We start from the raw sequence: 16,160 nt of genomic DNA on the forward strand, positions 1-16,160 counted from the left end.
TACCGAGCAACGGATTGAGATGGTTTACTTTTTTTGTTTTTATTATGTTTACCGAAGAAAACACATTGTTTTTGCTCAGTTTCTTCCTCTTTTTCTCCAAACAGTGACCTCTAACCTGGCAAATGACCAGGTTTGTTAACGTCTGCCACTATGTCAACTGGTGTTGGATTACATAATGTTGCAATTTCATAGTAGGAGGGATTTAGACTCTTGTCACCATATATGTGAATTTGTTTTAGTAAGAAATAACAGAGCAGACCATATGCGAAGGTAAACATCATGCATTTGCTTTGCACATGTTAATTTTCTAGTTTACAACATACCTTCTTCGTGGCATCCACCTTCCTGAATGACTGCGCTGTCTATGCGGAACACCCAGCGGCCTGGAAGGTTGACATTTGATGTTTCCTCAATGTCTACAATGGCATCAGTTCGCGAGGCGGGGACAGAAAAGTAGTCTACATCGTTACCGGCATTGAATCCAACCTGTGTTAGAAAATACCAGCGGTCAATGTGGGCTCTTGTGGCGTAACGGCAGAGTGCTCGAGTCAGAACCAAAAGGTCTTGGGTTCGAATCTTCCTATGCCGCCGATCTCGTTTCCTTGCGAAATGCACTTAACATTGGTTTTCTAAATTCACCTAGATAAACGACTAACCTGAGCAGGTATTCCTCCCAAACCCGTTTCTGGATCTCCTCCACTATCTGTACCCGAGGTCCATGTGATGTCGCCGTAGTTGAAAATGGTAAATGCGTATCTGCCGTTTGACACCAGGACTGCCTGGAAAGTGTTTCTCTTCAAGAAAGAAGGCAAAAGCCCAAAACGTCAAACAATGTTTCAATTTTTTCAACGTTTAAAGTCTAAATAAAAAAAGAAAAGAACTAAAAATTCAACTTTTCAAGTTGATGATGTTTTTTGAAGTTGTTAAACAATAAATGATGAAATGGAAATTTTGCCACAAAACCTGCTATGTTAATTAAAATGTTAACGTTCGAGGCAAAATAACGTACCTTGTTTTTTTTTAATTCGTGAAAACATTGTGGCGCTGCACTCAAGTTTATAACTTATATTAACAGCGCCACACAACAAAAAGGTACAATTAACATTTAAATACACAAAGTTGATCTATCTGTGCGCCGTAGCCCCACCACCCCAAGACATTTAAAATGTTAATGCTAACAAAGTTATTTGAAAAACATTAGCCTTGTTACGTACCTTGTTACTTGTGCTATAATAAAAAGACACTCGATGCCAAGTCGCGATGAACACCCATGTCGCCTGAAAGTTATGTAGCTCAGGGAAGGCCATGGTGACATCTGTCGTGGCGCGTTCAAGAATGTCACTGTCCGTTGTCTCACGGTACGTCACATGCCCTCCTAGCCATGTGTTTACATCGGCCCAGAAGGGAGCTATCAAGCGCCTTCCGTCACCCAATGGAAAGGGATCAGGGGTGTACTGCCAAAGCTCGTCCAAAAATGATATCACCCCATTGGTGTTCACCTGTAGACCAATCAAAATGGTGAAAAATTGCATTCGAGTACGTGGTGCCGACTTAAATCTATTCCTTCCATCTAATCTATTCCTTTCAGCCTCTATACTATTGGCCTTGTTTGTCATAAAAGGTCGTTGCCATTAAAATGGTCACTGCAGACTCTATGAATGTTCGGTGACAAATCGGAGCGTATTATGACTTTTCATGAGAGACAGAAACATCGAAAACGTATAAAACAGCAATTCATTTGCAGATACACGATGGCACGGTTATAATGAAAAGGTAAAAAAAGAGCAGAGCACAAGCACTAATTCACAGCCGAGTCAAAAAGCCTAAATCCCATTACTCTAACTCTCTACGGCACGAAACATTGTGGTATTAACGGATGTTTGTGATGAACGTATGATGGGCGTGTCAAATGGCAACGGCCATATACAAGACGATAATTAAGGTAACCAGATGTAGCTATTCCGAGGTCATGATCTTAACAAGCCTACTAGTCTAAATCCATACATATTTTGTAAGGATATAACTGGTAAACATTGAATGAAAAAAATAAAACGGCATATTTAAGCAAGCGTTTGAAAATGAGAACAAGCTTTGCCGATGACGTATGGACACTACCCCATCACAGAACAGACAAAAATTGCAATGTCCAATGACAGTAAAGTAACTCGCGCGATCGATGACAATACCGCATTTTTGTCACCAAGCTTAAGCCATAGCCTCTACCATGGTTACAAAAATATATCTTTGCAAGCGGCTGGAAAGAGTGGAATTGGTAGCTATTTGTAGAGGCTAACCTAAAAGTCTTCCTATCCAACAAAGGTAGAGTAACAGAAAACAATATTCACCCATAGAGAGTTGTGCAGACGGTCGAAGTATGGCAATGCTATGGACAGAGATATCATCTCTCCTCCTTCGTCATTTCGAGGAGCTACCGTATCCCCCGCAAGCCGTGCGTACGGGTACAGCACAGGGCTCATTTCCTGAGATACAGAGTACATCATTGTGGGTCGGAGACATTTATTTCGCAATAGTAAAAGATAGAATTTGCGAATAGTTGTAGCATTTAAACTATATGATGATATGATGACAATTTCATAATTCTTTATGCTTCAATCTGCACATACAACTCACCAACACGGGCGCCGTCAGTATCATTGTTGTGTATTCTTCTGTATTCTAATAGATAAACAATGAAAACATATTTGAAGATTAGATTGATTTAAATTCCATATTCTTCCAGCATATTAAGAGTTGGAAAAAATGCTTTGATACAGCAATTTGAAAAATCTGTTTTGAATCGAGTTTACTACTATATTAATTTTATTATATTGATGACACGTAGTTCATTGAAACTCACGTGACAAAATGAAAATCTAGATTTAATCTTAATTTAACATAAATTTTACAAACAGTAAATACTTGACTGAATGTACTTAAAGTGATATTCAAACGCACCGATTTTGTCCTGTCTGTGGTGTGTGTCCACCTCTCTTCTATGGTCGATGGGATGACCGTGGACTGTGTATTAAAATCAAAACAACATAACGATTTCATAAATTCATAAAAGCAGAGATGCCAGGATTGTTTAGGAGAGTTTCTACTCTGACAATTAATTAATTAAGCTAAATCTTGAGAATGTTAGATAGTGTGTATATTATTGGTAAGAAATAAATTACATAGGTTGGTTGTAAAATGTACTTTCCTTTTTTCATTCATTGAGATATAAATAAAAGGAAACAATGATAATTCTACTAATGATAATGGAATTGTTTGCAAACGGCTTTATGAAAAGGATGGACATCGTTCTAAATGTCTGAATTTTTTTTTTACTTGACAGAATTTACTAAAAAAATATTTAAACTCACCGGTATTGTTGTCCTGACTGTGGTATGTGACTAAAAAAAGACATCAACAGGATTTATTCTAATTGTCTGCATGTAAACTTCCATTCTAAAAATAGACGATTACACGATGAAGTACGATTTGATTTCAAAATTTACCAAGATATTTCTATTCATCGTCCTGTCAACAGAGTGTTAGAGCGATCTTTTAATTAAACCGGAAGGCGGAGCGAATTTATTGACACCCACCTCCCACGCCCATTTTACTTCATCCGTCGTGACAACACGTGTGGTCTGTGTGTTTGAAACGGTAAACCAGTCAATGAACAAAACATCAATTTTGGAGGCTCTACAATGACTATCTTTTAACCAAGCTACAGTGCACGAGTGAATATCATATCGTGAGAAATGTAACGTAAGATAAATATGTACTTTTTTTATTAACAAACACGAGATAAGCTGATGGTAAAATACATTTTATCTATTATAGTTCTTACTAGAAAAAACTGATCGAGTTCGTTGAGGTAAACTGCAATCCGTTAAATAAAATAACAACATTATAAATGTTAATATTTATTACCTCGGGGAAGGAGATATCCTTCCGCGAGGAGGTTTTACTATGGTTCGAAACATTTCTGTCAGCAGCTGTTTCTCGCGATCGGCTGGACGGATTTGTCTGTGGTTCGGTATACGTATTGCTATTGGGCTGCAGATGATGCAGAACGTTTTGTTTAATTGCATATGTGTTTATGGGCGTCGAAATAAAATGTTTTTAAGTGCTCCGGACACCCCCGCCATGCTGAAAATGGTAATTACCATGTTGTTAAGGAATGGGGCGGTTGCAGTTTTGGGTCTTAGCATTCAAAAGGGGTCAAACAGAGGGGTGTCTGGTTCCGATAAAAATTTTGGGTGACGGCGCAGCAATGACGGCGCGGGATGACGGCGGGGGTAATGGCGCGGGTGACGGTGCAGGCTGTCAGACTGTGAGACACGTTAATCAACAGTCCATACCGAACCAACCGTCAGTAGCCATCAAACACATACAAACATATTACGCACATAACTTTCATACTACACACAAACATATAACCTAAACCAATAGAACACAAAAAAACCCGGAGGTTTGAAATCTACGATTTCCCTTGTTTAGGATTAAAAAAAATTGCAACGTACCGGTACTGTCGTCCCATCTGTGGTACGTAACTAAAGAAAAAAAAAATTAACAAAAGGTTTTTGCACTATAAATGATCATTTTTATATGACACATCCCATCTCAACTATATCAAATATATTTCTACTCGTCCTAAGTTAAATCTGCACGTGGTTTGCCGTTTTAAACTGTTTTACCTTTATAAAATTATTTACTAATAAATTGAAATGAAAACAAAGAATAATTATAGCCTTTGTTTAAATCCTATTTAAAGTAGCTTCTGATTAAATCATATTTAAGTCATAATCTTTACCAGAAAACTATGTATTCATGTTTGGAATTGATTTTTTCCTAAACGTGTACTTCGGTAACTGCTTATTGTTTCAGTCCATACCATAGGTATGGATTAAATATTGGTTTTATTCACATTGCAAAGTACAGACATCGCTTCTTTCAATGTGTTCCCAAAACGTAAAATACTTGTTGCCATACGGTTCTACATATTGCATTTAACTTCTCAATGTTTGGAACATTGAAATACTTTATTAACATCCTTGTTTTAATTGACAGTGATTATTACGTTTGTGACTGCAAAAAGTTGTAAATCAGATATATATAACACTTGGATACTAGTAAGTAAACTAAGTATCTTTATTCTACATGAATTGAATATATACATACCTTTCTTATTTGCTGATGAGTTTATAAGCTACCTTTCATTTAGCGGGGTGCAAACATGTTTCACTTTTTTGTTTAGAATACTTGTGTACATTCATTATGTCAGGGGTGTGAATGTTGTCATGTGGTCATTTAAATCACGAGAACAATAGATTAATAACAATTTAAAATGATGATATTCTAATCACAGAAAACCGATCAAACTTATAGTGACTCACCTTCCAGATCCACGCTTCTGTAGTTGGATTTCTTGTGGTCTGTTTGTAAAAAAAATATAGAATAAAAGACGCCTCATGGCAAAAATACCTGGATCAGTTTTAACTCAAGAGGTGCTACATAGACATTCCTTACTAAAACCGCAGCGGACCTTAAACCTTGACTAAATTTACAACTGTGAAAAATGTGTCCATTCGAAATAAAGAACAGTGAAACTGAAAAATGTGTCCATTCGAAATAAAGAACAGTGAAACTGAAAAATGTGTCCATTCGAAATAAAGAACAGTGAAACTGTGAAAAATGTGTCCATTCGAAATAAAGAACAGTGAAACTGAAAAATGTGTCCATTCGAAATGAAGAACAGTGAAACTGTGAAAAATGTGTCCATTCGAAATAAAGAACAGTGAAACTGAAAAATGTGTCCATTCGAAATAAAGAACAGTGAAACTGTGAAAAATGTGTCCATTCGAAATAAAGAACAGTGAAACTGTGAAAAATGTGTCTATTCGAAATAAAGAACAGTGAAACTGTGAAAAATGTGGTGTCCATTCGAAATAAAGAACAAATGAGGTGGTGCTTACATCTTTTTTTGTCATTTGGAAAAGGAAGTCCTTTTAATACATTGACAATCAAGTGATGAACGTATACAACAATATCGATGAATGTCGAAGAAAAATACATCTGGATCCGTTTTGTTAAAACTCACAAGTAGTGTCGTTAGTTAGAAATAGAAAAAGTTATTATAACTCACATAGGAAGTCGTACGGTCTGCCTTTGGTTTACGTGTTGTCTATAGTTGGGAGAAAAATACTAGTTTGTACAAAAACCTCTAAAAGGCAAGAACAAAGGCCAGTATTATTTTCTAAATTAGCACATTTTTAGTTACAAAAAGTTACAAAGTTACAAAATCCATCAAATTTATTATCCAGTAACTGAGTAGTGCCCCTCCATGCAGACCCATGTGTCAGGATGATAGAAATGATGCCCTTCTTAAGTATGGATTAAAATTGAATTGTAACTGAGGATCCAGTTTTTTTTCAGATTATGATATCTTAATTACAGAAAACCGATTAACGTTTCGTTTAGTGACTCACCTTCCACGTCCATGCTACTGTCGTTGGATTTCTTGTGGTCTATTTGTGAAAAAAATAATGGAATAAAAGACGCCTCATGGCAAAAAGAAACAGGATCAGTTTCAACTCAAAAGGTGCTACATAGACAGTTCTTTATTAATAAAGCTGAAGCGGACCTTGAACCTCGATTAAATTTACAACTGAGAAAAATGTGTCTATAAGAAAAAGAAAGAGCTAATGAGGTGGTGCTGCATTCTTTTTTATCATCGTCATTATTTTGGAGAAGGGAAATGGTTGTCCTTTTTATACACGAGTGGTAAATAAATACAACAAGATAGACGAATGTCGAAAAGAAATACAATTGGATCCGTTTTGTTATAACTCAGAAGTGGTGTCGTTAACATGAAATAGTTTTTATAACTCACATGGGAAGTCGTGCTGTCTGCCTTTGGTTTACGTGTGGTCTATATTTGGGAGAAAGATACTAGTTTATACATAAACCTCTTAAAGGCAAGAGAAAAGGCCAGTATTATTTTCTAAATTAGCACATTTTTATAGTAACGAAATCCACAAAATCTATAATCAAGTAACTGAGTAGTGACCCTCCATGCAGACCCATGTGTGAGGATGATAAAAATGATGCAAACCTTAACCCTAAACAGTACACCTGGGGTCCGCGCGGACCCCAGCACTATATATTCTGTAATGTCTTTTTGTTTCTAAAGATTTTTTCTTATATTTTAGGTAATTGTCACCCACAAAGTTGTCTCTCAATACAGTGCATAAAACTCCGTTTCTACCTTTTATAAAAAAATTATATCTGATTTTCTTTTGGGGTCCGCGCGGACCCCAGCCGGCTTTCGATCATAATGGATACACTGGCGTTCTTATACATTACCCTATTTCCGTTTTTATATGTTTTTATGCACTCATCGTATGTCTACCAAGTTTTCAGAGAATGGAGTAGTAATAGAATTAAATTTTAATAACTTTGGTGTAATTATGACGTCATATGACGTCAGAGCTAATGATATAGTCCGCCATATTGGATTTTGACCAAAGACGTCATCAAATTAGCATATTCTACGCATATTAAATGATTTAACTTATATTTAATTATGTAAGATGTTATTAATGTTGGAAAGGAAGTGTAATTTAATATAAAACCCAGAAAATTTTTATGTTGAAACCAAAATTACTTCTATTTTCAAACAAAAAACTGCCTGCTAGAAACCCGTTGCCATAGCAACACAAAAAAACATCAACTTACTAGTATTAAACTAATATGAACTCTTTTCCAGAGACATTTTAGGAAAGGTCTCCAAATTTGATACTTCTAGCGCAAGCCGTTTAGCCGCTATCTGAGATCAAAGTTGGGCCTCAAAAGCCCCTTCAGTCTGAAATGGGTTTAGAAATCGGGTATTTCTTCTTGTCTTCTTTTCTTCACCAAAAAATAGAAAAAGTTCAAAATGTATGATTTTTGTATGTAACGTGGACACAGAGGTTCCCACATCAGTTTGCAAAACAATTGAGCTGGTAGCATGTTGATAATTTCTAAAAATTAGCAAAAAACTGTTCTGGGGTCCGCGCGGACCCCAGGTGTACAGATTAATCAGTCCGGGAAGGTGTTCTGTTGAGGGTTAAGTATGGATTCGAATTGGACAATTACTGAGGATCCAGGTCATTTTTATGGGTTCACCACACCACGAAGTGGTGGTGAACCCATATTGCTTTTTCTGATGTTTCTTCTTCTTCTTCTCCTTCTCCTTCTCCTCCTGCCATTTTTTAAATGGATTCAGCTTCTTCATTTTAGGGCCCAAGGTCCTGAAATTTGGTATGGAGGTACAGTGGGCAAATACCCCTAGGCGTTTTTTTAATTATTGTGATACAGGCTTTTAGAATGGTTTTATTTGAGTTTTTTGGCTGTGTTATAGCAAAATGTATTACTGTGTTAGTGTGCCTTGTTTACCACGTTTGGGCATGAGTCATCACAATGGAATGCAGGGCATCAACCAATAGGCATGCAGCTTTCCTCTATTCTTCTTGCTGATTGGCTGTTGGGATTTAACTTGATTAACACCTGCACAGAGCATTTCCATACTGACAGTATGTCTGTATTGAAGTGTTTTGGTAGGTATTTCAAGCTTTCCTGCTCCAGCATTGGAATGCGGGGCATGGACGTTTTTTTTTTTATTTTGAAAATCAACAGTTTGCATTATGCAATTAAAAATACTAACCAATAAAGTAGGGAATAGCTATCCAACTGTTGTTTTAGTTGTATTTTACTTCATATTATAGTTATATCAATGTAAATCATTGTTTTCCCTTGTGTTTCTCATTCTTTCCCTGCCATGTCGTAAAATGTGGTGAACCCATCGCTGTATTTGCTCCAAAGCAAATATTGGCCTTTCTAGTTGAGATTGTGATATCCTATGTTAAATGCAGAAAAACGATCTAACGTGTAGTGACTCACCTTCCACGTCCATGCTACTGTCGTTGGATTTCCTGTGGTCTATTTGTGAAAAAAATGATGGAATAAAAAAACGCCTCATGGCAAAAAGACCAGGATCAGTTTCAACTCAAAAGGTGCTACATAGACATTTCTTTATTAATAAAGCTGAAGCGGACCTTGAACCTCGATTAAATTTACAATTGTGAAAAATGTGTCTATAAGAAAGAAAAAATACTGATGAGGTTGTACTGCATTTTTTATCAATGCCATTATTTTGGAGAAGGGAAATGGTAGTCCTTTTATACACAAGTTTTCAATAAATACAACAATCTCAACGAATACTGAGGAGAAATACATCTGGATCCGTTTGTTTATAACTTATTGCTTATATATTTGCTTATAACAAGTAGTAATAGGAAATAGAGTTATTCTAACTCACATGGGAAGTCGTACGGTCTGCCTTTGGGTTAAGTGTGGTCTATTGTAGGAAGGAAATATCAATTAATAACAAAAAAATTAAATGCGGCCCGTATTATGATACAATACGGGCCGCAAAAGCAGGTGCCCGTATTATATTCTAAATGAGCACATTTTATAGATACAAATCTACCAAATTTATAAGCCAGTAACTGGGTAGTACCCCTCCATGCAGACTCATGTGTAAGGATGAAAGAAATGATGCTCACCTTAAATATGGATTCAAATGGGATAATCAACAAGGATTCAGGTCATTTTTAAGATTATGATATCTTAATAACAGAAAACCGACCTAACGTTTAGTGACTCACCTTCCACGTCCACGCTTCTGTTGTTGGATTTCGAGTGGTCTGTTTGTGAAAATACACAAAATAAAAGACGCCTCATGGCAAAAGTACCAGGATCAGTTTTAACTCAAGAGGTGTAACATAGACATTTCCTTATTAAAGCTGCAGCGGACTTGTGCTGCATTCTTTTTTATCAATGTCATTATATTGGAGAAGGGAAATGGTAGTCCTTTTTATAAACGAGTGGTAACCATATACAACAATATAGACGAATGTCGAAGAGAAATACAATTGGACCCGTTTTGTTATAAAGCACAAGTAGTGTCGTTAACATGAAATAGACATAGTTATTGTAACTCACATGGGAAGTCGTACGGTCTGCCTTTGGGTTAAGTGTGGTCTATGGTTGGATGGAAATTACTAATTAATAATAAAAAAAACTCTTAAAAGCAAGAGGAAAAGCAGAGGCCCGTATTATATTCTAAATGAGCACATTTTTATAGATACATATACACCAAATTTATAATCCAGTAACTAAGTAGTGCCCCTCCATGCAGACTCATGTGTAAGGATGATAGAAACGATGCCAACCTTAAGTATGGATTCGAATTTGACAATTACTGAGGATCCAGGTCATTTTTGAGATTATGATATCTTATGCTACCTACAGAAAAACGATCTAACGTTTAGTGACTCACCTTCCACGCCCATGCTTCTGTTGTTGGATTTCGAGTGGTCTGTTTGTAAAAAAAATGATACAATAAAAGACGCAAAAAATACCAGGATCAGTTTTAACTCAAGAGGTGCTACTAAGACATTTTCTTACTAAAGCTACAGCAGCTAAGAATAGCCGAACAATCATTTAGAAGTAAAATAAAGGCATACTTGACTTCACTTGACCTTAAACCTCGATCAAATTTACAACTGTGAAAAATGTGAAAAAGAAAGAACATTGTGATTTGAAGAAGAGAATAAGGTAGTCCTGATGTACTACAGCAAGCACAGTCAGCCAACATAGCCACAATCGTAGCTCTCAACAGGCTAAGGTGGTTATTATTATTAGGGCACATTGTAAGAATGCCTGAAGAGCGGTTGCCCAGGTATATATTGGATTGGAAACCGAATTATGGGCGACGCTCTAGGGGAAGGCCTAGGAAATCATGGATTAACTGTGTCCTGGAAGATGCTGTGCTGATCATAGGGAGGCCTAGTACCAGTCTGGAAGAGCTGAAGGAATTAGCAAGAGATAGGAAGAAGTGGAGGGGACTGTTGAGGAAGAGACGAGTTCTGTGCGCAGGCCACTCGAACGACTGACTCAAGGAGACCTTAACAAGTACAAGTAAGTTTTATACACGAGTGGTAAACAAATACAAAAATATCAACGAACATTGAAGTGAAATACATCTTGATCCGTTTTGTTATAACTCACAAGTAGTGTCGCTAATAGGAAATAGAAAGAGTTATTCTACCTCACATGGAAAGTCGTCTTTGGGTAAAGTACATTCTATGATCGGGAGGAAAAACATATACTTTTAAAATACAAAAACCTCTTAAAAGGCAGTCTCAAGAGCAGAGGCCAGTAATATTTTCTAAATGAGCACATTCTTTTGGATACGAAATTTTGTTACAGATAACAAAGGAATCGAAGTATTTATAATCCAGTAACTAAGTAGAGTTCCAATCCAATCAGAATGATGTGTGTGGATGATGTAAATGATGCCCACCCTAAGTTTGGATGAAAATGGGATTATTACTGAAGATTCAGTTCATTTTTTTGCTCAAAGCAAGGGAAGTTTAGATGTTAGGGCCGACAATTGATAACTATCTATTTACAGAAAACAAACCTTATTTTGATCACCCAAGGAGTTAATAAGGGCCACCATTTTTGTGAGGACCATTTTGTTTTAAATCTTAAGTATGCGTTTGAATGAGATAACTGCCAGATCAAATTGTCAAGAAGCCAAGTGGAAAACAAAGTAAATCAAGTATCTAGAAACACATTGAATACATAAATTTCAAGATCAACCAAAGGTCAGCGCGGCCCTTAGGCCACAGCAAGTAAATTTTATGGATGACATCCTCCGCAGACTCCAAATCGGGCGAGCGGGCGAGAAAAAACAAGGCGAGCCGAAAAAACAAGGTTCCTATACTCTAAACTTTTGACTCAATCATTGTATAAATGGTTTTGATTCAGTGGGAGCATCACATAAACACAGCCAACACCACATATCACTGCATCAAAGTAAGAAATAAAACATTTAATCAGAGGTGGCAACAGACATCTTTGCCCATTTTCGGCATGTTGACCACTGTCAGAAGGCAACAAAATTTCTTCTTTTTTTTTAAATCAGGCGAATATTAATGCGCGCGCTGATGTCATCCATAAAAATTACTTGCTGTGGCCTTAGGTAAAATGTGGAACAATGACAGATAACAAGAAGAAAATGATTACAAATAGCAAGATTTGTAGTCGAATTTTCGGTCGTCTGAAAACCGACATTATGTAGTGGAAATGGATATTAAACTGACTGGCGATAGGTTGCAGAGAAAACTAAGCTAATTTGTTGTAACTTACCTGCCAGTCCCCCTTTTTTGTCGTTGGATGAACTGTGGTCTGTAAGAAGACAGGATAGCAATACAATTGTCATAGAAAAATATAAGAAATGTTTCAAAAGTTTTGAATGTAAAAAATCTTCACTTTTACCTAAACAAATGCTGATGGCAAAATGTATTGTATATTCCTAATTGCATAAACTGAAAGAATAATAAAAAAAATGACCCAACGTACCGGGAATACCGTGGTGCTGCTCGTGACCTAAACGTAAAGAAAATGAACAGGATCATTCAAAAACTTGCAAAAATGGATTTAAACTGACATTTTGAATATATCTTAAAATAATTGACACTTTGGTAAAAATTTAACTTAACGCATTTTTTTAAGTTTACTGTTGTCTGCGAACTATTTTGACGTTGACGAAATTGATTATAATTTTAAAAACCTTCTGTCGTACTATTTCAATTTGACACCAACAGATTAAAGAAAAGGCAAACCTAGATACAACAGGTCAAGGGATAACATTGGCTTCAACGTGTTTTTTTACCATTTGATTTGCTTTTTCATGCAACAATAAACCTTTGTTAATATCCAAATAAGGTTATTCTTCATTTAAAGAACATTAATTTTTTTAACTAAGGCTTTTTTGAATATCAATCAATCACTTATATTAGACTTCTAAAGATATCATATTTCATGTCTGGCCCATGTAAACCTTTCCTTTCAGTAGAGATAAATTTACAATGAAAGTTCATCTGTGTTGGTAGTAATCATAGTAAAACGTTAAACTTTATTCCAACACACAATTTACAGAGATCAAATTTTCAGCGACCACTGTCGCCTTCATCAGGATAATTAATGACCAATCACTTCACAACGTGATCTCGCGAGAGTTACGGTTTACAAATAGAGATGGTGGACGATATAAACTCCCTGGCACTTTTGATCAATTACTTACGTCACGTATCAGTAAAGTCTCGTGAGAATAAGGTCACGTGTTTGTAAACCGTAACTCTCGCAAAATCACGCTGTGAAGTGATTGTTCATTAATTATCCTGATGAAGGCGACAGTGGTCGCTGAAAATTTGATCCCTGTGTAAATTGTGTGTTGGAATAAAGTTAAACGTTTTACTGGGATAAATTAACGTGCACGAGGGTTTGGCTTTCACGAGTAGTGCTTGTGAGTTTCCGTGCGTGGTTATTAAAGTGCTCATGACACCAAAATATGATTTTAGCTGATTGTAATTTACATAACTAGTAATACCTGGCTATCAGACACATTTACAATAAATATGCACGGTTCTCCTGTTACATTCGAAATTTGATGCTCTGCCTTGGAAAAGTCAGCACAAGCCAGTACTGGCAGGCGATTTGCATCTCTACATTTTATTTTTTCCTGAGTTGATGTCACCCAGTGATGTCAGCTCAGAAAAAAGCACAGAAATCCAAAAAAAAAAAAAACAAGAACAAAAAAAAAAAACAACGACAGAGATGCATGACACGGCGGTCTGTCACTACGGCATTCTTTCCCATTGCTATGCGCGTTCGAAAAGGTATCGGGTTACAAGACGCTATTTTGGCCTGTTTTGGACTACCCGTAAAATATTTGAAAATACACAAATAATATTTAGGGGTAAATTTCGTCAAATTAAATTGAAATTATCGTCTTAATATCCTTTAAATGTTAGCTTTTATGTTAAATCAATGATTTTTTTAAATTTTGCTCAGAAAGTCGATTATTTTCGGGTTTCCGAGCACAAGTCATATCACGTTTTTAGGCAAACATCGTTCAAACCTGGCTACGTATATTACCCCAGATCCCCGATTTGTATATTTTTCGCAGACTAGGAATAAGACAAAAAATCGTGTTTTAGGGATTTTTTAATTTCTGATTTTAAGTCTAGTTTTTGTCGACATATTGGTGAAAAAATGGCATTTTTTGACATTTTTCTCACTAAATTACCCATAATTCAAAATTGAGGCCATTTTTCAAAAATCCCTAAAACACGATTTTTCGGGACAACCATTACAGTCATTTTGAGCCGTAAATGGGGTATGTTTGACTCTCCATGTTTCCAGGTTTGAACGAGTTTTGGAGACATGTCATATCGTTAGAAAGTGTGCATTGTGTTATTCATACTGGTGTAAAGAATCATTACAGTATTCAAGGTCACTCAAGGATACGACAGTAGCTTCGCTACATGTTACATGTCCACCAAAAAAAATAGCGGACATGTACTGTCCAGGAAACTGTTTGTATCTATAGAAAAGTGTTGTTTTTTATCTGTTGCAATGCACGGAGGTAGAAAGGCTTGTTTTGCCGCTTTACAGTAAATGACCGCAGGTGACCCCGAAATAGAACGCGGGTTCGATTCGAATTGCCCAGATCGAACACGATCGAACACAGTTCGGGTTCTATGACATGTGGGAACTTTGCAGTCCAGATTTTACCACCGTGCATCTTAATCATACTGCAGTGTGATTCACTTAGCAGAGGTTATTATTAAAGGTTATCAATAGCAGACTGTGCCTGTTCATTAGAATTTTTGAAAGTTTATTTCAATCTTTGTCAATCATCACCTAAGTTACCCTCATACCAGAAATTACGACAATCCGTCAACCGGTTCTTGAGTAATCCTACTTCGAAGATATTTCAACAAACGCTCCTTTAGTTTCAGAACAAGCCGCTCGGAGCCGAAACTCATGTCACTCCTTTCCTTCCCTAAGAGCTATCTACCATCCAAAATTCTTGACCCTAGCATGTCAAGATCGCGAGATATTAAAACCAAAAATTCTGCTGCAGTACCAATGCAAACCGCCAGGAAGCCAAAAATCTAATCATTTCTAGGTCTCATCAAGACCTACTCACCTACCATATTTCATGACAATCCATTAAAAGCTTCTTGAGTTATCGTGCTAAGCCGCATACATAAATACACACAATCATACATACATACACATGTACACATACACACAAACGCTACTGAAAAAAGATAACATTTTGGTACTGTAAATCTTGAAATGATCGTGGTGGTAATGATTTCGCGGTATTCACGATGGCCGCTCCGTCGCGAATTCATGAGATCGCGAATGTAATTGTTTTATGTATTACAACAGCTGGATGACCAGTCTTTTGGCACTTAGCCCTCATGGACATGAATGTGCAAATACTAGTGAACATCATTGTCATTGTTTATACCGGCTACAATGGGTGGGTGGAATGTACACCTGGCACGGACGTTTGTTTACTGGTAAACCCAGATGAAGTCACGCATGCACTTGCTTCACTCATTCAAATACATATTAGGGGAGTCCTAATAAACACGCTATTTGATCCTTCTGTTGTGTAAGACATGCATCAATAGCCCCATACTGGCCAAAAATGTGTACTATACACTATACTGTACAATGCCACAAGAGTAAAACCAAGAGTAAAAGCACTGATGGCACTGTAAATGTACTGCCGTAGTGAAGTATTGTTTCAACAGTGAAGTTTAAACACCGCAAAAATACCATTTCCTTTCCTAACGCGAAATTTATCCCCACGGAACATAAATGAGCTTACAGTAATAAGACATGTAAGGCTACCGTGTGATTTCGACGCTCGAGGTAGAATTTTTAACCAGGTTGTGACAGAACAAACCACTGGCAAGAATCCAAAACAGCCTTTCCACCAACATGGCAGGTGACTTGTAAAATACTTGCGACTATCCCGTGATCGCTCCCGAGAATGAACAGTTCCCCATGCCGTTATGTAAGGCCAGAGCCGAACTAAACCCGTATCTATCTTTCAGACGAAATAAAAAAAGGACAAAACTCACCGACGTCCGACTTGCTGGCAGGACGGCTCTTCGGTGACTGATTCTAAAGAACAGAAGAACTATGTTTATAGCAACATAGGGAACACGCAAATGACACTGAACAAAAGTCCG

The 16,160-nt window shown here is 36.8% G+C and overlaps 2 protein-coding genes across 2 annotated transcripts in view; both read right to left on the reverse strand.

The window, feature by feature from the left end:
- Positions 1–312: 312 nt before the first annotated feature.
- Positions 313–2,501, reverse strand: LOC109474608 (sushi, nidogen and EGF-like domain-containing protein 1). Its single transcript, XM_019774952.1, has 4 exons — positions 2,346–2,501; positions 1,215–1,499; positions 657–794; positions 313–486 (listed from the first exon to the last, which is right to left on the reverse strand). Exons 1-4 carry the CDS (start codon positions 2,499–2,501, stop codon positions 313–315), a joined length of 753 nt encoding a protein of 250 aa, XP_019630511.1.
- A 1,009-nt stretch (positions 2,502–3,510) lies between these two features.
- The window catches only part of LOC109474617 (salivary glue protein Sgs-3-like), a 16,340-nt gene continuing 3,690 nt past the window's right edge, over positions 3,511–16,160 (reverse strand). The window contains exons 2-13 of the mRNA XM_019774964.1: positions 12,463–12,489; positions 12,250–12,288; positions 10,373–10,411; positions 10,036–10,074; positions 9,699–9,737; positions 9,350–9,388; positions 8,932–8,970; positions 6,884–6,922; positions 6,137–6,175; positions 5,388–5,426; positions 4,515–4,544; positions 3,511–3,522 (exon numbers count right to left, since the gene is read on the reverse strand). Of these exons, the coding sequence (XP_019630523.1) occupies positions 3,511–3,522; positions 4,515–4,544; positions 5,388–5,426; positions 6,137–6,175; positions 6,884–6,922; positions 8,932–8,970; positions 9,350–9,388; positions 9,699–9,737; positions 10,036–10,074; positions 10,373–10,411; positions 12,250–12,288; positions 12,463–12,489 (420 nt within the window). The remainder of the gene's footprint in view (positions 3,523–4,514; positions 4,545–5,387; positions 5,427–6,136; positions 6,176–6,883; positions 6,923–8,931; positions 8,971–9,349; positions 9,389–9,698; positions 9,738–10,035; positions 10,075–10,372; positions 10,412–12,249; positions 12,289–12,462; positions 12,490–16,160) is intronic.

This window comes from Branchiostoma belcheri, unplaced genomic scaffold, assembly GCF_001625305.1.
Source record: "Branchiostoma belcheri isolate BF01 breed outbred unplaced genomic scaffold, Haploidv18h27 scaffold102, whole genome shotgun sequence".
In the NCBI taxonomy this organism is placed as follows: domain Eukaryota; kingdom Metazoa; phylum Chordata; class Leptocardii; order Amphioxiformes; family Branchiostomatidae; genus Branchiostoma; species Branchiostoma belcheri.

What these genes read in the sequence shown, in the direction of transcription:
- LOC109474608 (XM_019774952.1), bottom strand. Translation starts at nt 2,501, where the DNA reads ATGATGTACTCTGTATCTCAGGAAATGAGCCCTGTGCTGTACCCGTAC. An exon ending in ATTATAGCACAAGTAACAAG is followed by an intron (nt 795 to 1,214) that starts GTACGTAACAAG and finishes TCTTTCTTGAAG; the next exon opens with AGAAACACTTTCCAGGCAGT. An exon ending in TGGGAGGAATACCTGCTCAG is followed by an intron (nt 487 to 656) that starts GTTAGTCGTTTA and finishes TTTCTAACACAG; the next exon opens with GTTGGATTCAATGCCGGTAA.